Raw genomic sequence first — 26444 nt, 5'->3', positions numbered from 1 at the left:
ACAGTGAATTATTTAAAAAAATATATTAAATTATAGGTATAACTGTACAAGAAAAAAGAAACAATGAATTATCGTTATTAAAATTGTTTGTTAAATTCAACCTTCTAGTTATAAAATTTAAAATCATTGGATTATATGGTGCAATAATTAATGTTCAAAGACATAGATCAAATGCATATGCACACAAACATCAGGGGCACAGTCGTTCCCATCTTGTAACCTCCTATTGCAGCCGTAAAATATTGCATGGGTGATATGGTAACAGTAATTTAAACATTAAACAGTACTAGAAAATATATTATATTGATACTCATACTATTTAGTAAGTATCGACTACAATGCATCTGTATAAGCAATGGAAAATGTGATGTAATAGAATGTGGTTAAACAACATAAAATTGTTGGGAATTCAAAAAAACTTTCTTACCATCAAGTCAACACCATAAAACACGAGTCAGATTTAAGTTTGATAGACTGAAATTTTAGTGCAAATTTACTAACAATATTGAGCCATCACAATGTATTTAATGGGCGAGTAGATATTCCCATTTTTAACATATAGATTAAAGTAAAATAAAAAACACTTAATTTTGTGCTATACTAACTAATTTTATTAATTTTATTTATATAATACAGATTAATTTAATTTGACATTCATATTACTTATACCAATTAAGATAATTATAAATAAAAGCATACCCTGTGACAAGAGTGTTATCTTATGATTAATAAATTGAGGACTAATATTAACAGTAACTTCATTGTAATGATTCATGTTCATTCAACAAGAAATTTTTTAAATCTTATTGAATTTTCAATAATTTCATTCAGTATGATAAACAAAATTATTGTAACTATTTTTTAATAATTTAATCAATTATTTCACATACTTAATAAAAAAATAAAATATGAAATTATTGAATATACAATGAAACATTCCATATAACAAAATTGCATGGGAAACACAAAAATGGTAACATATAAGCATATATATATATATATATATATATATATATATATATAGAGAGAGAGAGAAATTTGTTGGATAGAATTACATATTTATAACAGTGAAGTTCAAGGTTTTCAAAAATAATTTGTAAAATAGAAATTTTTTTTAAATGAAAGTTTGTTATAAGTAAGTTTCATTGTATATACATTCACACATCTTTTCAAACAATATAGTACTTAGATTTTTAAATAAAATTAATAAAACTAAATACTTAAAGTAGGTATCACTATTATAAGTTAACAAAATGCTGGTCCATTGATGAAAAAAAAATAGATACAATTATCCATCAATGGTTTAGCAGACACCAAAATCATTAAAATTTAACTAGAGAATAAATCAAATCTGGATGTAACTAAGACTCAGCAAATCTCAAAATAGTGGAGTTCCTGAAGACTTATATTTTTATGCAATAAACCTCCAAAATAATTTTAAAATTTAAAACAAACTAATTCATTTTTTTTTTATCAGCTTCTGTTTAATGTTTATCAGTTAACTTCATAAATATTATAATATTAATCATAGTTATTTTTATGCATTAGGCATGATGAAATAATATGTATATATAAAAACAAATAAAATATCAATAATATAATAAATAAACAAATAATACAAGATGAAAAATATGCCCATTCATAATTTTGACATATTATAAAAATCAGTTCTGTTTCATCAAACTTAATAAAAACAAATTAAAATAATTAATAACAACATAAAAATATTTTAACTTTAATATGAAAATAAATCAACAGTTTTCAAAATAAATTGAAAAACAACCCCAAGTTGAAAATATTTGAATACAAATGAATGTTTATGTGAAAGTATGATGCATAAAAGTATTTGCAGTCATCGTATTATGAATAAAAAATTAATATTTTTAAATTTGTAGAATCAAAGTGATAACTTTATTTGCATTTATCATTTTATAAAATAATAACTGATTTTATTCAATACAATTTTTATTTTCAGATTAGTTGTATAATTTTAATTGGTTAGAAATACTTAAATTTTATTGGGCAAACATACAAGATTAATCGCTTGTGTACAAAGAAAAAATAGTTATAATAATCATACAAAATGAAGTCTTTAAGTAAATACAATACATACAATTTTTGACTTGCATTATATCAATATAAAAAACAAATGGAAGTTCATTGAATATAACTAAAAAATTTACTCTAAACAAAGAAACAAAAAAATACAAAATAAAGCATAAATCAATAAGAAATAATGCAAATATGTTTATCTTTCAGTTAAATTAAAATTAAAAAATATATATAACTAGTTTTGTATTCTATTATCTTTGAAATTAAATCATAATTCTAAACAGATTACTTTTGAACAATCTAATACTAACAATAGTTTAGGAAATACTTATAACATCTAATTGATAACACTATAAGTTATAAAAATAATAAAAATTTATACAAAAGTCATATATAAAATATATACAATATACGTAAGTTATATACTATATATATAAGTAATATGAATGTTAATAACCCTAGTAGTTATACCTGTCTTCATGTTCCCAAGTATGATCATCAAGTTCTATCAAGGAATCAAAGCTATCATCGCAATGTACACACATAAATCGAACACAAGAATTATTAATTGGTAATGTATAGTGTTTAATTACACAACCATCTAAATGTTTGAGCATTGTTGTACGTTTAGTCAATATACGACTGCACACAAAGCAAAATAAACAAGACCTTTTCTCAAAAACACAATTTAAATGGGATGATGTCATGTGAGCCCAACAAGCAAAAATAAGATTTGTGTCAAATCTAAAATATACAAAAATATAACTGTTAATAAGAATTAATTGAAATTAATAGATGTTTTAAACTTACGGGCAATAAGTACACTGAAACAATCCAATAATTTTGTTTCTTAAAGAGTTAAATGCTTTCAACAAGTGTCTTCTCTTGGCCAATTGATGGACTGTTTCTGTTTTATTTTTTGATGTTTGGCAAAGTTGCAGATAATTAAAAAGGTACAGCTGTTGAGTACAAGCTGAATTTCCAGGGGAAGAAACAATATTCGCAGGTTCATGTATAGACTCAAGCAGCGAAGAATGCTTTGAAGTTTCATGTTCTTGGCGTGACTTTAAACTATAGAAAAACTTATGACAAATTGGGCACTGGAACATTGGTAATGAAATACTTGTCATCTTTATCGACCAATTGCCACTTCTGCCTTCTATACATTTTCCTAGTTTATATAAACCAGAACTAAAAAAAAAATACATGTTTATAAATTTTAATATGTTCAATTGATTAGTTATGATTAAAATATACTTTTTTATCACAGCAGCACTATCAATAGCAGATGCTCTCTTGGGCCTAGGCTTTGTTAATGATGTATCCAACCTTTAAAATACATTTTTTTTTTAATTTACTACATAATATTCCACTCTACATCATTGTTATATGTTAATTTGTCTGTATACGCTATAATATATGACTTACAGTACTTACAGTAGAAAAAATGTTTTAATGAATAACTTTGAGGGTGGATTTTGAAAGCAACTTAGATATAGAAGGAACTTTTGAGTGGTTATAATTGAAAATTAGCAGTTTTTTTCAAAATAATTGTGGGGGGGGGAACAAAACAAAATGGGTAAGCAAACAATGTGCTATACATGAGGAGTCTAGAGAAGACAATGTAGGTAACGGATATGTTAAATTTGAATCTAATGATGTAAAATCATTGTAGACGAAAAACAATTCTAAATTGAGAAATTGAGGTTTTAACAGATTTAAATTGAGAACAGTTTTTTCTATCAATATTCAATTAGATTAATGTAAAATAAAAAAAATTTGTAATTTAAAGTTACAATAAAATAAACAGACTAATGACATGTATCAGTGGCGAACTTCATTAAGTTATGAGGCAGTTATATTGTCAGACCCACCACCCACCCTACACATCACAAAAAACATTAAAAATTTTATAAAGATAAAATATATTCATTCATATGAATAATAATGCTTTTTTTAACACATCAGATGATCTTTGAGGACACCCACCACCCCTCAAACTGAGGCACGTGCTTCAAATATAGTAACCTAACCTAACCTAACCTAACCTAAAATTTTATAAAGATAAAATATATTAATTCATATGAATAATAATGCTTTTTTTAACACATCAGATGATCTTTGAGGACACCCACCACCCCTCAAACTCAGGCACGTGCTTCAAATATAGTAACCTAACCTAACCTAACCTAACCTTCGGCATTGGAATAATTCCATTAAATTTCAGCAGGTGCAACATTTTATCGGTCCAATAATTGTAATGACAGATTAAGTCATATTACTCATATTTAAAGCTTTAATTCAATTAGTAATCGCATTGCTCGCGTGTACTTTTTATATTTTATAACAGTATAACATAAACAAATATCAAAATCTTTAGGTACCTATATTTTAAATACTATGTGCTGTATCTGTACTATGATATATTATACATATAAAAATTTAATATTTATAAAAAATTAATTAAATTGATAACAAAATTTTTAAATGAGTTTAAAAAAATTCAACAAATCAATGAAATTAAATTGGTATTGTTTTTCAATAGGTATAAAGTTCAGCATCTGCAGGTGCAAAAGCATATCTTTGCACCTGCAACATAATACCGGGGGGTGCAAGTGCACCGTTGTGCACCCCCGTAATTATGCCACTGCTGTCATGTATAAATAACTATTAAAAAATATATATTACTGTTCTGCATTAGGTGAAATCGATGATCTTAATAGTTGACCCTTTGATCTTAGGTTACTTTCAGCAATGGAAGTTTTTCGAGTCTGTTTTCTAAATGTAAAAGAAAAGGATATTTATAAATATATATATATGTATATATTAAAGCAAATAACTATGTATTATTTAAAAGCTAACACCTCAGTAATATTAGTTTTTGAAAAAAATGAAATTTATCCATACCTTGTAGTTTAAAATTGTGAGTGGAGGATAATGTATTGGTATTTCATTTCAAAATTATAAGGTGGATCAAGTAAAACTCAATTTGTTGGTTGGAATTAAAAAGAATGTTATTATAATATGAAAAAAAATCAGAATTAAGTTAATAAAAAAAATTGTACTTTGAACTTAGTTTAACTCGAAGTTATTATTTTTATATTTCAAACCAATATTCAATTAGATTAACGGCAAATAAAAACAAAAAAGTATTGTTAATTTGTAATAAAAACAGTGGCAGCTCATGTATATGTCCACAAGTGCACATGCACTACCTACCCAAACTTAGAAAAATTGAAAACATAAATTATAATAATACAACTAAGTACCTTCAGTGTTATTACTTATTAAGATCATTTTTTAAAATATAAAAATATAAATTCAGAATATTATGAAAATAATATAATATTTGGATTTGGTTTTTTCGGAGGCCAAACAGCCGGACAGTTGTCCACGGCGGAACGGTATTGGTGTATATTATAGTAGTGCAGTAGTGTACGCAATAGTTGTACACATTTGTACAGTGTAAAAATTAAAACAAGTCGAAACACGCCACCCACGTTATAATGAGATTGATGTGCACATTTGTTTTGTGTACATAACCAAATAACTTGTTTTCAGTGAATTATTTTCGACGTTACAACACCGGCATCAGCATTATAATTTGTCTTTACTTTCATTCACTTATTATATTCTAATTAGCTGATGTTACTTGATCATTATCAGAAATTCAAAACAACAATCATGTTAAACAAAATAAAAGGTAATTGGTAATTAACTAAAATTTGTAAACAATATGTAATATAATATTGGTTATATTTTTTTTGGATTTGCACTACTTAATTAAAAACCCATGAGTGGCCACTGAATAAAAAAGACTGAATAATGACAACTATAAGTTAGTAAGCAGTAAAAAATAAATTACTTTTCTATAGTTGATGATGTAGAGGATCTTAATATTTTACTTTCGTTTTTGGGATTTTGTTGAGCAATAGAAGTTTTCCGAGTCTGTTTCCTAAATATAAATAAAGGGTTATTTATTCATATATTCATGTAATATATACGTATATTAAGCAAATAATTATGTATTACTTAGAAGCTACAGCCTTTCTGGGCTTAGGAGTTTTCTTTTGTCTTATGATTGGTTTTCTTCTGTAACAAATATTATATTCAATATTTAAGTTTAACAACAAAATTTAGATCAATCCATAATATCAACCAACTTTTTTGGAGTATTGTCTTCTTTAGTGGTCAAGTCAACTGTTTCATCAGTTGAGAATAAAAAATGGAATCCAGTATCTGGTAAAACTCTTGATGGTCCAGGTTCTGGAACTGGATCTGGTTGTGGTTGTGGCTCTGGTTCAACCAGTAATGATTCAGTTGGCTCACTATCTAAATCAATACACTCTACTTCCTGATTTAGAGGAGAATCCATATCAGAAGTCGACATGGGCATATCTGGAGTAACTGTCATTTCTACTGCAGGTGGAATATTTGTGGATGGTGCATTGTTGCGTAAATAAACCACTTTTCTTAAGTTAAATAAACATTTTCTATTTAAATTTATTAGTATAATATATTATTTATTCACTCAATACATACTTTTTTAATTTAAGGAGTTTTTTTGTTTTTTGTTTGTATTTTTTTTGTTTATATGAATTATAAATGTTGGTTGTAACATTATTATTGGTATTATTAGTATGTCTAACTCGTGGTTGTGATGGCACCCACTGGTTTAAGGGATTTATAGAATGTTCAAGACCTTGTAAATTATTGCCATCATCATTATTATTATTGCCATTACCATTGTTATTATTGTCATTATGATGATTATTATCATCATCATCATCATCATCATCATCATCCAAGCAAATCACTTCATCATCACTAATTTCACTGTACAAATTTAAAATCAGTTATATTTAATCAAATATTTATATATTTTAATTTTAAAATGAAATCTTGATTCTTTAACAAATTATTATTAATTATAATATACTAACTTTATTTCTCCATTTCCATTTGATTGAACACTATTATTATGAATATTTACTGTACTTTGGACTCTAAAAAAACAAATAAATAATATAATATTTATATTAATACAATAGAATCTGTTTAAAAAACATGAATTATTTCCAAACTTATGTTTCAGATTTGCATTTTTATAGAATTTTAAACTTACGTAGAGGGAGTATTCACATTAGATTGAATTAAACGTGTAGCAGAACCAAGATTTAGTACAGTATTTTGTTCACTAAAAACATAGTACATACATATTAATATAATGTAAATATGTATACATATCTTATCTATAAAATTATTTTGTACCCTATGAACAACTAATTATTATATTTGATCTATAATATACTATTAACCTAAAATACTACTACTAACACATACAGTGAATATCACTTATCCTAATCATTGGTTAATATCAAAACGTGAAAAATATCAGCATTATATTAAGCATTGAGTTAAAATAATATCTAGAAGAAATATTTGAGTTTACACGATAGCACTTCCAATTTGTTGTTTTATTTACCTACATTTGTCAATTAAAAGAAGTTCATTGTGAGGCACATAAAATAGAGGAACAAAAAGCTGGGAGTATCATTTATATATGGTATATATATAAACAATATATATATGGTAGATTGTATAATTTGAATGTAACTGATTGAGTAGGTCACCCTAATGGAATTGTTAAATTTGAATTCAATGAACTATCACTATACACACAAAAAAAGATTCTGTACAAAGAAGATTGACAATTTTAACCTCAAACCCTTATACTAGTACTTATAAGGTATCTTATATCAAAATTCGAGAAATATTTTTAACCAAGAGATATCAATTTTATGAGCATTTATAAAAAAAATTCAAGTATCAATAATTTATAAGAGGCAAAAATAGTTTTTAAACTACAATACAAATATTTAGTAAATATTTCAAATCTTTACAATTACTTTTTTAAATTATAGCAAGTAAATAAATTGATTTTGTCAGAAATTTATGTCGAGCATAATAATATTCCCGCTTGAAAGCTGTTTTTTACAACTGTTATAAATTTTAGAAGTATTTAGAACTTACTATCTACTTGTAGACCATATTAATAAAATTATGTATGAAAAATTCTACATAAACTTTGAAGGTTGGAAGAAATCTTTAGCCTTTTTAGCTTTAAAACAGTAGTCAGGAAAAAAATAATAGTAAAACCAGCAAGGAATATAAAATAAAGTAGAAGATAGAGCCTTGTAAAATATTAAAAATGTTTTCTTTAAATATGCCAGTAGAATATTACTTTACAATTTTACATTATAAAACATTCCTATAACTGAAAAATTCGGTTTCAATGTTTTTTTTTTTATAAAAATTATTTAAATGTTTTACATATTACACAGTACATAAAGTGAATTTTTAGACTTTTATATTACATGTATATACTTACACAAGTCTTCCGTTCACAAGTAATGGAGGTGGTTTATTACTTAATACGCAAAATCTACTCGATTTGATTACATTATTTTTACAACTAAATAAAAAAAAAAAATTTTGTTAACTGTTTTAAGTAATAAGTTAATTAGTAGGGCTGGGCTGATAAACAAACCGATATCGATTATTGGCCGATAATGGCAATATCGGTTTTATCGGTATTGGTTTTTTTTTTAAAACCATATTTGAACTGATATGAAAAAAAACAATTTATCATACATAGATTAAATATTTGATTGTATTAAAAATTAAACAAGGAATGTTTAATAAGTGAAAAAGGGAAAATTATTATTTTTTAAATATTATGTGATTTGTTTTTTATTATAATTTTTATTTGTTTTATTAAAAAGTTAAAATTATACTTATAGACTATAGTTAAAATTTATAAATGTATAACTTATAAATTAATAAGTTATAATTTATTATCAACTAACAAGAAAGAAAATGGTTCATTTAAAATTTTTAACTTTGTTATTTAATATTTAATATTTATTATTTATGTACAACTGTGTTAACTCTATTTGTATTAAATATTAAATATTTATTAATTATTAAATTTAATCATTATATAATATATTAATATATAATAATATTGATTATTACAGTATTATTAGTTGCTACTTAGTACTTATCGGTAAGTATTATTGGGTATTTTATAATATCGGTTCATGCTTTTGGATAGAAATTCAAAGTTTTGAATACATCGGTTATCGGATTTAAATCTGCAAAACATATCAGTTTATCGGTTAAAAGTGATATCGGCCCATCCCTATTAATTAGCATTAGTATTTCTTTTAAGTGACACCAGTTTTAAAATATAAGTTGAGTTAAAAGAAAACGTTGGATTCAAGTATTTAAAAATAATTTTAAGGATCTCTCTTACAAGATGGTATCTATCTTTTACTAACATAACACAGCAAATTTACGTTAAGCAGTTTTTGTTTGATTTAACTTTTTTTTTTAGTCTGTAAGAAAAGGAAATTTAATAATATGTTAAAAGGACACACATATGTTGTCTCCATCTTAAAAATATATAACATAGCAAAAACTGTTTTGCGCAGGAAAAAACTGAGAAGGCTACTGCCATGACTAAGAAACAAAATGTCACACTATAAACATAAGAGTATTTACTGTGCAATATTGTTTTTACTTTTTTGAAATCACTTATTCAGGTTTAAAATAACGAATTTTTAAACAGCAAAAACTTTTTTTGTGATATAAAAAACGATGTTGCACAGTAAAATTTCTTATCTTTATAGTATGAAAATTTTGTTTCTTTAGTCTTCTCAGGTGTTTTCCATGCGAAACCGGTTTTGCTTTATTGTGAATGACGGAAAAAATTTGGAACCTTGGGGTTTTGCGGAACACAGTTTAAGAAACGCTGCTCTAAGCCACTGTCTATTAAGTCTTCTGCGTAAATTACCTGGAAGTAAGATGGAGAACAGTTGTTTGATCATTGGATTAACTGTGATATTTTAATTTTGAATGAAGTTTTAAGTAATAGAATTTTGCTTGTTGATTAAGGTTAGGAAGTTTTTGTAAAGAAAATTATTTGTGAAGTACCAGGGAGAAGACGTTATTAGTTGTAAGCAGATATATTGAAACAATTAAAGCATTTTAGTATATGATGGTTTTATAGAATCCCATAACTAAATACCGTATGTGAAAAATTTTTATTGTCAATAATTTCAAAGAAATTTTCATAGCTATAATAAATAGCTTAAAAAAATATTTTAAAAATTGTACATTGTATGGATAATACTAATATAAATATTTAATGAAAAATCTATGTGTTAAAAGTAATTAGTGTTTGAATTACACTAAAACAGTTAAATCAATTTTCAAAAATTGGTTTTACATAAAACCTGATTTCCTTCATTTTCTTTTAAGTTTTTCCAAACAATTTCAAAAATTACTTGGAATTTTCAATTTTGAATTCAACTATAGATTCAATTTTCTATCAGAAAAGTTGGTTGATGTCGAAAATTGGAGCATTTTATTTAAACAACCCCTTATATTATGAAACAGAAGAAAACACATCATTGAAAATAATACATTTAACGCTACGCTCAAAATCTAAAATAACATTTTTGTTATAAATAATTTGATATTTATATTTATATTTATAAAATTATAAATTTATGGTTTGGATACCACTACTACAAAAATTCAGCTAGACGCACGTGATCATTTTCCTCGCCTTCGATTATAATAGTAAACATATTTTGTACATTTAAAAACTATAAATATTCAACATTTTTCTAAATATCACTTAAAATTAAGATGAGAAATTATTATATTTTTTTTCAATACTTAAAATTCTTAAAAAAATACAATATTATTTTATTTTACTTAATATTCGTAATATAAAGAATACTTAATACTAATCTATTTAAGGTTCAAAATTAAGTAGTACTGTTAGTTTTAAATATTATTAATCATATATCATTTATCAAATACTTACACGATAGGAAAGTTTGTTCTAGATTGATTTATATTATTCATGGCAAGTCTATTATTTACATTATTTGTTCCACTAAAAAATAAATAATAAAATTATATTTAAAACATATTAACATTTAAAATATTTTTATATGAATAAAATTCAAATTAAAGAACAATTGAAAACAATAATATTTGTAAAAAATGCATAGTTACAATATAAGGTAAAATCTTAATGACATATTATTATTATACTTCATTTTGTTTTAAATATTTCACTTAATACATACAAAGGTTCATTCACGTATGTATAGGGTCAAATAACAAAAAGTTGATATGTATATTATCATTCATCAATTATTATTAATGAAAAATAAAGAGAAAATGTCGTGATAAAAATTAAAAATTAAGCAAGGTAATTAATAAATAAAAGAGAGGCCCCTCAATAGATACAACAAATATGATGCAGTAAGTGAACAGGTTATATTGAAAAATCAAAAGAGATGAATGAAATAGAAAAAAAAACTTTGAAATCAAAATTTTAAGAACTAAGTCTATTGACTGAATGTATGAGAAACCAGAAAATTAGAAGAATGTTATCAGATTACCTAAATTGAGTAATTGGATGATGGTTTATTCATCAATAGGATGGTAAAAATATAGCAAGAAGGTAGCTAAATGTACTGTAAAAATTCTTTAAGTAATGATCTAAATATTCATAAAACCTATTAATAGTTAAATCAGTCAAAGGCAGGTTAATGCATAAAATAAGGATCACACATTTTTAATTCATGTGAAATTCTTTGAGTGAAGACAAGCATAAATTCTTTGAACCGAATGTCCTGAATACCAGGACTTTGGTGCATATTATAAAGCCAAAATTAAATAATAAATTCCCAGAGAACTCTAATGGAAAGTTAATTAGGTGAAGTAAATCAGAGACTGGTAAATGAAAGTACATAATTTAGAATTAAGATAGCATAATATTATATGCTAGTGATATCCCACATAAAATTGAAAACCAATCAAAAGTAGTTTGCATTAGTAGTGAATAAGAATAGTCATTTAGTGAAAAGGTGATACATGATAATCATAGGGCTTAAACAGATGCAACAGAATATAAGGGAGTGAGAGACAGTATTTCATTCAAAAGGTTACAAGATCAAATAAAAGGTGCATAAAACGAGGCCAGGCATTATCATGTTCAGAATACTAATATCACATGATGGTCTTTATTTCTTTTGAGTACTAATTTTGCGGTCTACTTAATAAAATATTCAAAATCTTTGAAGTAGAAATAGCCTAATGTGACTAGTGCCTCTTGCACGATAACATTCAATTTCATTTCATTTGGATAGAAAACTATCATCTGACCCTTACAATCCAGATCTAAGACTGTCATTTTCACATTTTCACTAAGATTAAGGAGTTTTTAAGCAGAAAAAATTTTCTGGCAACAAATAGATAATATAAACAGAACAGTGAAAAAAGATGTCATCAAAGTTATTTAACATAAAAAACCAAAACTGGTGCCATCCCTACAAAAATAGATAGATTAGAACAGTTATTATGTACAAAATAATTAAGCCTATAGTTTCATGAAAATATATGTATTTTTTTTTTATTAATAAAAATACATACGACAATATAGGCCAATAGAAAACAAGTATTATTTTCAATGATATGTTGTATGTACTAATCGACCTTAAAAAAATGTTGTAACCTTAAATTTTGGTAAAAGACATTGGGTCAACACTTATCATTTTAACCATTACACTATGCAAATAATCTAAAATAATTTCTATATGTAAAATATTTATAACTTATAATTAATTTAAGTATTCATAAATTGTATAACTAATTATTAATATGATAAATACCAAAATGTTAGGTTATGTTAGGTACACTATAAACTTACAGATTAGTACCATTGGTAATGATACGATAAACATTTCTACCAGGAGTAATTGTATTACTTGAATTGTTTGTGCTTCTAAAAAAAAAAAAAAAAAAAAATGGTTTAAATAATTAGATACCTTAGTAATGTTATGAAAAACATTGACATTAGATTTATTATATACTTACATTACAGGAATTGTGCTTAATATAATTTTTCTAGGTAAGCTAGAAGTAGTAGAATTGTTTATATTATTTGTGTTTCTACAAAAAAAAAAAAAACCAATGATAGATAAATAATGATAAATTCAATAGTCCTATACAGTATATTATTCTACTATAATAATAAACAATATTTTATAATTTTTCAATGTAACTTACAACATTATATTTAAATTAAAAACATACAATATATTTTATTAACTATCCAACCTAACTTGTTAATTAATATATCACAATGATACATTTACAAGATAAAAACATAAAACTATGAGATACAAAATAATTGGTCATTATTTTACTATGATGATTGATGAACATTCAATGTACAATTCGGAGTGATGCCTAATAATGTTAAACTCTTTAAATATTCAACTACTTAGCCTAATATTGTATTGTGATATTTTTGTAAATTAATCCGAGATTCAAAAAGTTTTTGATTTAATATTGGAAATGAGTCCATATAGAGATAACAACTAAATTTTCTTGTAAACAATTAAAAAACATGTTCTTAAAATTTACCAATTAATAGAATTAAGATTCATCAGAAACACTTATAACAACAATCTAAATTAATTATAGTTACAGGGTGATTCTTTTAAGTGAGTACACTAATTATCTCGAAAAGTATTTACTTTTTTCAAAATATTTTTTACATGGTTTCAAGTTGTTAAAAAACCAACGTTTTTATTAAAATATTATATTTTTAAAGATTTTTTATCCTAATCATTTTTTAAGTTATTTACTTTTTTTGAATGACAACATAGAGTTTTAATTTCATATTCCAAAGCAGAATATTTTTCTAAGTATTTTGATTCATAAAAATCGAATTTAGGACGAGTAGTTTATGAGTTATATGTATTTAATGTTTAGACAAGCGGAGTAGTGGACAAACATTATGCGGGTTAACCCCGTACCACTCCACTCTGTCAATCTAAACTTTAAATACTTTAGTATTATATTTTAGTATTAGGGTGATTGAACTATTATAATAATTAGAAGTAAGAATATTAACTAGTGAATCTTTTAAGAGTTAAGATAATTTTAAAATTTACAGTTAAACTAGTATCATAACTTCATTGGCGTAATTCCATTAAATTTCAGCAGGTACAAAATGTTATCGGTCCAACAATCGTAATGATAAATTAAGTTATATTATTCATATTTAAAGCTAATTGCATTGCTCGCGTGTACTATAGGTATCTTTATATATTTGATAACAATATAACATAAACAAATATCACAATCTGTATGTACCTATATTTTAAATACTATATGTGCTGTGTCTGTACTATATGATACATTGATACATTATACATACATATAAAAATATAATATTTATATGAAATTAATTAAATTGATGACAAAATTTTTAAATAAGTTTAAAAAAAAAATCAGCAAATCAATGAAATTTAGTTGGTATTGTATTTCAATAGGTATAAAGTTCAGCATCTGCAGGTGCAAAAGCATATCTTTGCACCTGCTACATAATACCAGGGGGTGCAAGTGCACCGTCGTGCATCCCCGTAATTAAGCCATTGCGTAACTTGCTGTAAAATTAAATTTAAAAAATACCTAGGTATGATGTTTATAAGGTAATATTCTTACTTTTAAATTTGATAACAGGTAAATATTTTCTAATATTAAACATAACATAATTAAATGAATTATCCAGAACAATTTGCCATGATATGCATTTGTAAGATGACAAAAATGTATTGTAATACATTTTTAAGACTGAGAACACGCTTGCAGTTGTATAGTATTCTTAAGATAATAAATAAGAATTATTCTAAGTTCGACTCATTGCACAACTAACAATAAAATTAAACTATATTATCTACTTACATATTATGCTCATTTGTAGAAGGGACATTTACTTCAAGTACTGGCAAATTTTCTGGAATTCCATTAGCAACAGATTGATCATTTTCAATATCAAATTGAGTTGTAATACTATAAAATAATACATGATAAGTTAACGTATTTAACATTTAAATTTTAAACTACCTATAACAAAATAAATATTATTGATAATGCATTTATTTATAAATGATATAGGTACTCTATTTTTGGAATATTATCTAACCAAAGTAATATATTAATAAATACATCATTGTACCTAATATAATTCTTTTAACATTTTCTCCAGGTATAACAATATTCTATTTTCTTATTCAAAAAAAAAAAAATAAATATATATAATTTTTTTTTTATAAATAATTGTATTTACAATCTGTAATAATATAATAAAACAATAACTAAATTTGAGATTTAGGTTTGGAGGCTTGAGTGTAGGGTGCGTCCGTTGACACTACTTCAAACTGGTTTTTTTTTTTTTTATTTAGCGAAGTAAATCAAGAGGCCAATTCCATTTTAGTTGACGGGGAGGGTTATTCGAGAGAGTCTTAGAGGAGAGGTTTGAAATTAGCAGGTTTGGATGATTATTTGTTTTAGAATGAAATTTTTTATAGTGTGTTGAAGCGAGGGTGTGAAGAGTTGGAATGTTCAAGTCTTTATGGATTGTATGATTACTAACGTACCAAGGTGCATTTGTCAGTAGACGGAGACTAATCGACTGAAAGGATTGGAGAAGATTTAGGTTTGAGTTTTTGGTTGAGCCCCAGATTTAAATACCATATGTCAATGCAGGATGAATTAATTGTTTGTATACAAGAGTTTTGTCACTAAGTAATATTTTAGAACGGAGAAGTTGACAAAGTTTATGCGGTTTTAGTTGCATTGATTTTCTTTTGGTTTTGATGTGAGTGGCCCATTAATCTTTGGTCTAGATGAATACCTAGATATTTTACTGAACTTTCTCAAGCGATAGTTTTGTTATTGAGAGTAACCGAGGGGCTGTTATTTGGTCGAAGCTTAAATGTGATATGTGATCATTTATTTTCATTTATTTTTTTTCTCCATAGATTAAACCAATTTTGTAAGTCATTTAGATGGGATTGAAGGTTCCCCGTTGCCGTATTCATATTTGGATCAAAGGATGTTATGACTGTGTCATCGGCAAAAGTAGCTAGGCTAGTAAGGTTAGAGTGAGGAATATTAGATGTGTAAATATTATAGAGCGTGGGTGCAAGAATGCTACCTTGGGGGATGTAATTATGGAAGTTTTTTATTCGTTTTAAATAAATAAGGTACCTATTAATAAATTGTGACATTCATATCAGATACTTTTAATACTTTAAAAATTAATATACCTACTAAACTTACAATCAATTAATATGTTTCATTCAAAAACATAAGTTATTTTCATGATGGAAAAAAAATACATATTTTTTAAATAGGTTTTTATAATATTAAGCTAGGTAGGTATTACTAACCTGTTGTGGTCATTAATACCAACATTTTCAAAATGTCTTGGATTTTCACTATTATCATTCAAAGAATTTGTTACTGCATCAAATAAGCCTTTCACATCTAACTGATATTGATTAAACTATAAATATAAAATCCAATAAATTAAGACTCTTAATATAAACATACTTAATTAAATAACTATAATTATATAGTAGTCATGATTATAATGTGATTAATACTTTAGTTTAAATTTGTTATTACCAAAGCACTAATAGGTATTTTCATAAATTTGTTATATTCTGCTCTGACTACATCATTTGATGGTGAATGTTCTAAGCTTTCGATGTATTTTGCATTATTTATTCGACATTTAGTTGCAAATTGGAAATTAACTTCAACTTGCCCATAGCATATTCTACAAATATACTTTAGAGAATCGTGATCAGTGACCTGTAAAAAGTAAAAAAAAAAATCCAATTAAATTTAAGTATCAATTATAAAATATTAGCAAAATATTTATTGAAATACCAGGAAAACACATTTATGGAATAGGGATATGAGTCTTAGTCGAACTCTAAGTATAATTTGAAAATAATACTACCTGTTTTTTGCAATACCCTATTAGTTAAATATTAGATAAATATTCAAGTGCCTATTTTACAATGAGTCAAATAATAATTGTCAAAAATATAGGTATCTTTATCGATTAATAATATTTATGCATAACAAAAGATTGGTACACTTAGTCTTAGTTTTGTTCCTTACATACTTTTTTGGATTTAAAACATAACAAGCAATATTAGTTTTAGTGAATAGTGTGTCACCAATTTGATAGAAAATTTGAACCCAATTTCGAGAAAAGCAGTTTTCTACAATCTAGAGCAGTGGTTCTTGAGCTTTTATGGTTTACTGCACATTATTATACATCATAAGTTTGCATGCACACTCTACACAAATGCAATGAAATAAATTACTGTTCTCAATATTTTTTTCCAGCATAATTATTTATAACAAATATCAGAAACTTCTTGCGGCACATCTAGTCAATCTTTAGGCACAGTATTGTGCCGTGGCAGACCGGTTGAGAACCACTGATCTAGAGCAAGTATGAAAATATTATTCAACATTAAAGAGGCAAGTTACTATTTAAAGGCCAAGTTTAAAGACTATTATTTTCTAATTATTCAATTTTCTAAGTTGTTTCTTGAAGAGTAGGTAAATACAACTAACTACCTACATACCGAGCTACATACAGAGAATTATTAAGTAAATAAAGAATGTTCAGTAAAAAAGGGATTCAAAAAGATACTTTTAATGAGTTATTATTTCTTTCAAATGTATACTATTAGGCTGAGATTTAATCATAGATGTTAGAATTTACTCTGCAATCCATCTAAAGATTTCATTGAAAACAATATGGAAGCAATATTTATGCATTCTGAGTTCAAGTCATTCTAGGTGGAGAAGGTTGAGGAGGAGGCAAGGTCTAACGATGTGCACATACAAGGTGGCGGGAAGGTTTTGAACAACCGCCTGTCACAGTACTGTAGGTAATTTTAAATGTTTTATGGAAAAGGATGAGTATTTTAAAGCCACTAACATGTGGAGGCTAAGCCACAATTTTTGAGATTTTGAAAATTTAGTCAAAATAGTGCATAAGGTATATTATAAATCTTTAGTATTTCTTAACTCATATTATAAAAACTTGTAAGGAACATTGTGTTAAAATTTTAAGCATTTTGACCAAACATACAAATTTAATTGATATTTAGGTATACCGAGTGTCTTATGAGGATATAATCATTAACTATAGAGGGGGACTGCATCCGGATGAAAACCATATTTTTGCCGTTTTATCCGTAAATTAAAAAAAATGTATAAAAAAACCGATTATAAATCATGAGATTAATGAAAATCAAATGTTAAAAGGTCAACACTTTTCAGCAAAATTAACTCTATAAAATAGGTATCTTTATTTTTTTCAAAATTAAAAAAATTTTTTAATCTTTTATAACCAAATAATTAAATAAAATACATGTAGCCATTGTCCATGTTATATTTATCATCTCATTAGATATTGCAATGGGTAAATCCTTGCAAGATATACTGTAGAAAAAAAAACTAAAAAAATTGAAAATAACTTTTAAATAAATAACTCTAAACTAGTCAAAAAAATTTCATGGATTTCAAATGATAAAATAACATTTAGTCATTGGCGCAAATAGGTGGGGCTTGGGGGGACTTAGTCCCCCCCCATATTTTTGCCAAGTACCCCAGTTCAAAAGTCAATAATTAGCGCTGAGAATATATAACTTTTAGGAAATATTATAGGAGGGGCTTTAGTTCCCCCAAAATAATTTATCTATTTGTGCCTATGCATTTAGTGAACATTTTCATAAGGATTACCTAGGTATATGATATGTGCATTATCCACAATAGACGAATTAAAATTAATTTATAATTTATAATTTGTAAAAAAGGCTGTGGATATCTACTTCCATAGCCCCCCCCCACCCCGTAAAAAACGCCACAGTGAAGAAAATAATAGATGATAATAAAATGAAGATGTCAGTAAACCTTTTCATGAGTTTTCAAAAATAATATTTCTTAAGGTTTAATAAGCAATGGTGGCCTCAAAATAGTAATGTCCTCGATCTAGTATTTCTAAAATCATTCTGAGAATCTGATACGTAAAATCAAAAGAAATAAAAGTACTGTTCTGTAACAAAGTAATGGTAAAGGAAGTGAAATCCGTAATTTTTGTTAAAACTATTAAACCTGTTAAACTTAATAAGATATAAATTACTTAGGTAGAAGTACTCAACTAGAAATCAACTGAAGGTAAATAACTAACATTTTGGAGTTTTTTAACATAGAAATATTAGAAGACACCACATTTACATGACCACCCCAAAAAATATTGAATATTTTTTAATCTCTCCACTTCTTATTTTGAGAGAAAGATTTAAAGCACCCTTAAGATTCAGTTGAATCTCTGCCTATTTATCTCTGTCTGACAAATGTAATACAAAGCAAAAACTATTTTGAATGAGAAAGAACTGAGAAAGCTACAGTCATAACTAAGAAACTTCATCACATAAATAGGAGAATTTCAGCTGTAAAATATTATTTTTCTTCAATATTGGAACTGTAAAAAAAGTTAATTAAGTTTTAAAAACACAAAATTAATGGTTTTGAAACAATGAAAAGTTTTTTTGTATAATTTTCGTCAAAAATATAAATACAATGGGTATTTCAATAGGTATATTCTGTTCCATGAGAGACGAAACTCGATCTGTGCATCTAACTAATGCCGGTGACAGCGTGGAGGCTTAATAACTCCCACTCTTCACTATCTGAGCGCTATATATGCAATGAAGTCACTTCTGACTGCTGACCTGACAGTAGACAATTTTAACTGAATGGACAGAAATGGTGGGGGATGAGCATCATAGGACAAAAAACGAGTTCCTTCTTTCTTGGAACTGAGTATAATGTTTTAAATTATATTTTATATCAATTTGGAGTTTTAACTATCACTACAGCTTGATTGGTTCTATTAAACACAAAACAGATTTTGATATGTCATACATTTGTAAGACGGAAAAAACACGTGTATAACATGTTTTTATTGTTTTTAAGATTTTCACACACTGCAGTGAAAGTGGTAGAGGTAAAATTCAGCTTTACACAATTTACTGCCACTGCCAAGATAGAATTTTACCCTCACCCACTGTAGTGTGTGGTTACCTACCAGGAGTTGTATTAAACCAACAAATTGGTTACCTAATGAATTACAGGTACTAATAATAACCTATAGCGATATTAATAATTAATATGTTTCTGAATTAAATTCAAAGTTGGATAGATCTATCTGTGGCTGGATCTAATCATTGACAATGAGGTATTGGCAAGGAGACAATAATACCAAAAGAAATATTTCACTATAAGAAGACTTCATATTTCACAAATATAAATAAAAGATTATTTTTATTACATACAAATTACATTGTGGCAGTTGTTGGTCCAGAAAAAAAAAGCATACTTTAAATAATTTTGAAGGAATTTTTATTATTTTTTTAAATAAGCATCAATTGAAAACTAATTAGTCTACCAAATTATTTTTGAACACATACAAAAATAAATTGTTAAAAATTCATTTTTTTAGATAAATATAAAAATGTTATGCACTCAGTGTTTGGAACGTTCACAAAAAAAAAAATTCAGTCACATTCATATCAGGGGCGGACTGGGATAAGAAATCTGTCCGGGCAATCTTAAGTAGAGGCTCAAAATTCCACGAATATCATTATACTGCATAAGTTTATTTATGACAAACTAACCAACAGTCCAGCCTCAATCACTAATCACTACACAGTTGTACACATGGGCCCAATATACCTGTGAGGGCGTGTTTGCCCTCTCGCACTTCTAGTCTAGTCCGCCCAGGGTTCATGTTCAGTCCTTAAAAAAGGAACTCATTTACGTTTATGTTTTTTTTCAAAGAAACGCATTCACGTCACGTTTTTTGAAAAAATGAACACATTCATTAGGTCGTTCATCTAATTTTTTGCATATGAATAGTTTACCAATAGTTTAAATATAAACCTAGAAACATATAGGACTCAACCAAAAAATAAAACACGAGATAAAACACATTTTAGACTTTAGAGCATATACATTTTCTAAAGTACCAAAATTATATACATACCTATATTAATAAAATAGTAAATAAATTGAGTCTTAAAAAATTGTCCAAATTCATTAAAAATATATACGTAGCTCACGCTCTATTGGAAAAAAATGAGTGACGTTCACGTATCATTCTCTAACTATGTACGTGAAGAATGTGTGAACGTGCATTCATGAACGATATTCTTTCTAAACACTATATGTACCTATGCTTAACATTTTAAATGGTAAATATGCCATAGTCGAATTGGTCACATCATTACATCAATATTTTAAAACAATCAAATTCACATAATAGATAGACACCTACCAAATGTTAATAAAAATAAGCAATAAAGGTAAGAAAGTACAATTTTAATTTATAATTAGCTAGTTATGTTTAATAAAGGTAATATCTTACAATTAATTTTATACTTAGTAAAATAAAAGCTATAGGTAGACGATACTATTTTTATTTTATTTTTGAAGTGGGCCCTCAGTTAGTAGAAAAATCAAATTAGGGATATGGCATGGATTTAGCTAATTGTTAGCATTGTCATCAGTCCTTGATAGTAAATAACTCGGTAAATAATGAACTGAGTATTTAACAGCCACATACATGCAATTTTGAATCATTATAATATAATATAATTGAATACAATTAAATATTTGAGTTTTAAAGATATAGATATTTGCATTTTTAAAACTAAGATAGGTGTCGATTAAAGTTGAAAGAAAAATATTTTGACACAGTCCAACACAAACAACAGACCAAATATTCAAGTCCAAAAATGTAGGTATAGTAAAAGTATTAATAAGTCATTAACAAATTAATTTACCTTGTTATAAACCTATACTTAACATTAAAATATATAAATGTATAGTGTGGTATCAACTATAATGGGCAAAATTAATGATTAAAATCCATTATAATTAATTAAAAACTTACATAGGTAGTGCACTTGTGATAATAAATCCTTTAAATTAATTTTAATATTAACATTTTAAATAATATAAGCAATAATATTAAAAAACACTCCATTAATGACAAACAAAAACATAGTAAGATATCATTTTGGTTACTAATTTTTAAACTACTGATATTATGAGAAAAATATTACGATATATATATTTTTTTTTCTATTGAATTATTTAGTTATTAACAAGATATATTTAGTATATTGTATTATGGATAACAAATCTGAGTTATGGGGTTAAAGTTTTTACATGTCTAGGCAGGGATATAAGTATATTCTATAATATAGCAAACCAGGACCTTAATATAATATTATAATATAAGATAGTCAAAATAAATTAGGTACTTTAAAAAGACATTTCTATGACAATATACAATATATGTAAGTACTTACATAGGTACCGATCAATGTATATTAGTTTTTAGAAATATATTCTAAAGATTTATTTGATTATACTATTGGTACCTATTATTGGTAATCTATCTAGTGTATATTATTGTACAATTTAGTAAAAGTTCTAATAATAATAAACAAATAACTATTTTCTAATTTGTTGTGAGTACCTTAAACATTATTATTTTTTTTTGTATATCTATAAAGAAGCACTTTCTTAGTATAACAGTAGTTTAACCATTGACAATTATTTTAATCAGAAAAATTAACAAGGTTAAAACTTTTGTTTTACTGAGCACACTTTTTTTTGTCCTAGCGTATGTAATAAATCATTTTAAAACAATGGTTAAGTCAGAAATTGGACATTAGACTTAGTTTTAAAGTTATAGCTAATTTAAATATATAGTATTTTCATAAACACGAGGCATGGTCACTCACTTCAGCATTTTCTGGACAATTAAAATCAAAACGAATCCCTATAATTGATTTATGAAACCACCTATGGAGGGTCTTAAATTTCAAATAGTTATAACTTCAAAACAAAGTCCAAATACTGACTTTCCAAATGCTATAAACAAACAACATGGCATAAGTTTGTAACAGCCAAAAAACTGAAAGACTGACAATGATGCACATACACAAAATAATAATAATAATTTTAATAATAATAATAATAATAATAATAAGTGCTAATACCTATGTCATAAGGTGCACTTACTATGATTGATAGGGCACTGAGTATTTTCGCGCGAATTAGTTCTTTCTTTGCCTCCTCCGACGATAAATCGATGACGACTTCCTTGTCGTGGTACATGCGATAGCATATTCGGCACTTGTAAACGTTTTCCATGGTGAAACAGAACCTTTGGCGGAGTTTGGACACAGAAGATCAAACGACATACGACAAACACGAGTCTGGAAGCCCGACTACGAGGGGTAAGACAGCGATGATGCCACAGGAAAAACGACCATTAAACCGTGAGCAACTCGATTTTCCCAATAACGGCGCTAACACGGTGGTTTGAAACCAATAGTCTGAAACCAAATGTAATGTAAACGTAAACGTACCTACCGGAACAGGATAATTTTTTTGGAGGCGAAACGAGTCTACACGAACCAAGACGCACACTCCGACGAGGAAAATCAAAGATTACGGTTTTCCAGTGATGGTTCGTGCACGGAAACGCGGCTGCGGCCCGGCGAAGTTTATATTATAATGTCTACGGTCTACGCACGTTGTTACTACACAGCACACTCTTGACTCTACAAGTCGCGCGAATGAAAACAAAAAACAATCAACTGACTATACGCCATACGCCAACGGCAAAATGATGCATATTGGGCATTGGTCGTTGTTATCATTTCTATGGCGGTCGTGCGGTCGTCTTTCGACTGATAGTGCCTCCAAAGATGTTATACATGAACCGTTTCCGACCGAAATGGGTTTTCAACGTACAACGACCTGCGAATATTGTAAAAAGGTCTTGCTTTAAGTAGGCACTCGGTTATCAGGCCTAGACCGGAAAAAAAGACACAATAATGAAATTTTTTGACTTTTTAACAACGCCATTCACCCGATCAGATTGGGCTTCTGAAGTGCCAGAATCCGCGAAAACAATATTTCGACCTCTGGGAGGTTACAACTCACCATCCAACACAAACACAAACGACCTGGTATAACAAGCGTGGTTAGAGAAGCTAACCACATGCTCACTACTACAATTTGGCACGTTGCAGTAGGTCGCAATGTCATTATTTTAACACCTGCGCTATTCCTGCTACAATCAATAACTATTTATTAAATTAGATTAAATTTTTTTTTAAACACGATTTTTAGATATTGTACATTTCATAATAATTTTTATTTTAAGTTTTTATCACTGCCGTTTAACCGATTAAATTGGGCTTCTGGAGTGTCAGAATCCGTGTAAACAATATGTCGGACTCTGGGAGATTACAACTCACCATCAACACAAACACAAACGACCTGGTATAACAAGCGTGGTTAGAGAAGCTAACCACAGGTTCACAACAAGAATGTGGCACGTTGCAGTAAGTTACAATGTCATTCTTTTAACACCTGCGCTATTCCCGCTAGAATCAAAAATTATTTATTACATTAGATTATTTTTTTAACACGATTTTTATAAAATGTACATTTTATAATAACTTATATTTTAAATTATTCTAATATGGGAAACTCTATATTGACATTGTATCTAATTTAATATTTCGTATTCCTTGCGCCGATAAAATGTACACATACACAGTTATGCTTTCAAATAGAAGAGCAAATACCTAGCCACAGATTGTTTTGTAGTGTAATGTACAGTAGACTATCCTCAAGTTTATTTTTGAATGTGCGGACTGTATCAACCCGGAAAAAGACCAGACTGCGAATAAAAATAGCTCAATAGGTACTAACTTTTAAAATAATTCTTATACTTGGAGAGGAAGGTCTGAGTTCACAAAGGATTTCCAAAAAATCTACTCTTGGTCAGTTTTGCGAATTAGTTCTAGACTATACTATAGTCAAGATTCGAGTTAAGAAACGTATCTAGACGGCTAGACAGCGGCCGAAATGTGTGCGACCACATTTCTGGGCAAGGAATGTTTCTATGCTATCAAAATGATTAAAGTGTCAATACTTTTCTTCCAGTACAAGTATTTTTAGTACCTATATTACTCAATCACTGTTTCGATATTTTACTTGTATCAAAAGAATATTACTCGTTTTGAATCCTGTTTTTTTCCATTTCATCATGGAATAATCAATAACGACCCCGTCTACAATCTCAGTCCGCCATTTTAAAACATCAGTATTTTCATTCCGATACAAGTATTTAAGGTATCGATATTTGAATTCAATTCGATATCAAGTAAAATTATCGATACTTTTTTCGATATCACATACCTAGGCAATACTACACGGTAGGTATACTAATGGTTGACACAGTGAAAGAACGAACAAGTGTTACCTGACTGCTACCCAACTAGTTTCTTAACTTGAACAGAGTATACTGACTATTGAGTAAAGGGTGACCATTTTAAGAAAATAAAAAAATAGGAAAGGTTAGGTTATAAGGTGTAATTGTAGAGTGTAAAAGTCCACCCAAACCTGTGTCATGTCATAAGCAAATGATTTCTTATTACTTTGCACTTTTGAGTTTACTTACCTAAATAATACAACTGTTTAAATGCTTAGGAATATTTTCTTTTATTATTCATTCGACAGCGAAATGTTGCATTTGCAAAACGAATGCATTTATATTTAAACAATTAGGAAACTTTATTTTTTATCATTTAACTAACCCTCCAAGCTAGATGAGGGAGACCCCGACCCTCTCTTTCACCGGTTATAGATATAAATGATTGCTGATTTTTAACACAGAGTTGTTAGAATTATATAATTAACCAACATGCTCAACTCGAGTGAAAATCGATAAACGTTTAACTTAGTCATCTAGGAATACAATCTGACTGTTGAACGTGGACAATATGCAACAGTACATTTGGTAGGCAGTCCAACTTCAGTGAAAGTAGACACACCGTAGTTCGTCTGCAAATTGATCACTAATTCAGTATTGTGACGTTTTTTTTTTAATCTCGAAGAGCTAGACGCGGTTCAGTTTGTTCTTTCATAAAAGCCAACAAGTGTAAATCTGAAAGCCACGTTAAAGTGTCTAACAAGTCAGTCTCCTCAAGCGAAGATCAATTAACGTTCAACTTGATCACCTTAGAAGGTGAATTGCGACATTTTACAAAAACCTGTTCATGGACATAATACACGTCACGGTCACTCACTCGCACCACTAAATTCAAAAACATATCTCAATTGTGATATTTTTAAAAATTTTACATGGGAAACTACCTCTTCGAGCTAGCCAGGCCAGACCAGCCAAACATGCCCCCTTGACAGCTCAAATTGGTACTGATTTTGGAAACTGAGTCGTTAGAATTATATAGGTCAGGCCTATAGGTTACTTCTAATACAAATTAAATTGATTAACGCTGAACTTGGTAACTTACTACTTAGGTATGTAA

At 27.3% G+C, this 26444-nt stretch overlaps 1 protein-coding gene across 6 annotated transcripts; it reads right to left on the bottom strand.

Annotated features, from left to right (window-relative positions):
* Nucleotides 1-588: 588 nt before the first annotated feature.
* Nucleotides 589-26444, bottom strand: LOC107171466 (uncharacterized). 6 transcript variants are annotated; one of them, XM_089228755.1, is made up of 19 exons: nucleotides 26430-26444; nucleotides 23119-23435; nucleotides 16621-16809; nucleotides 16383-16498; nucleotides 14893-15000; nucleotides 13015-13089; nucleotides 12848-12922; nucleotides 10952-11023; nucleotides 8444-8527; nucleotides 7178-7249; nucleotides 6996-7058; nucleotides 6595-6888; nucleotides 6216-6545; nucleotides 6085-6144; nucleotides 5918-6007; nucleotides 4741-4830; nucleotides 3310-3381; nucleotides 2863-3243; nucleotides 589-2796 (listed from the first exon to the last, which is right to left on the bottom strand). In XM_089228755.1, the coding sequence occupies exons 2-19, from the start codon at nucleotides 23248-23250 to the stop codon at nucleotides 2511-2513; spliced, it is 2589 nt and encodes an 862-aa protein (XP_089084881.1). In that variant the 5' UTR covers nucleotides 23251-23435; nucleotides 26430-26444; the 3' UTR covers nucleotides 589-2510. The 6 variants fall into 6 exon arrangements, with proteins under 6 accessions (XP_089084881.1, XP_015377197.2, XP_015377203.2 ...); XM_015521711.2 differs by lacking the exon at nucleotides 26430-26444 and adding an exon at nucleotides 23518-23746; XM_015521717.2 differs by lacking the exon at nucleotides 26430-26444 and having other exon boundaries at nucleotides 6216-6524; nucleotides 23119-23746.

The sequence above is a fragment of the Diuraphis noxia genome, unplaced genomic scaffold, assembly GCF_037042655.1.
Source record: "Diuraphis noxia isolate RWA-SAM2 unplaced genomic scaffold, SU_Dnox_SAM2 contig0005, whole genome shotgun sequence".
Classification (NCBI taxonomy): Eukaryota; Metazoa; Arthropoda; class Insecta; order Hemiptera; family Aphididae; genus Diuraphis; species Diuraphis noxia.
Note: the sequence above shows the minus strand (reverse complement) of the source record. Positions and strands in the feature narration are given on the sequence as shown.

What these genes read in the sequence shown, in the direction of transcription:
- LOC107171466 (XM_089228755.1), bottom strand. Translation starts at nt 23,250, where the DNA reads ATGGAAAACGTTTACAAGTGCCGAATATGCTATCGCATGTACCACGAC. An exon ending in ACATCATCAACTATAGAAAA is followed by an intron (nt 4,831 to 5,917) that starts GTAATTTATTTT and finishes TTTTACATTTAG; the next exon opens with AAAACAGACTCGAAAAACTT. An exon ending in AGTGCTGCTGTGATAAAAAA is followed by an intron (nt 3,244 to 3,309) that starts GTATATTTTAAT and finishes TTTTTTTTTTAG; the next exon opens with TTCTGGTTTATATAAACTAG.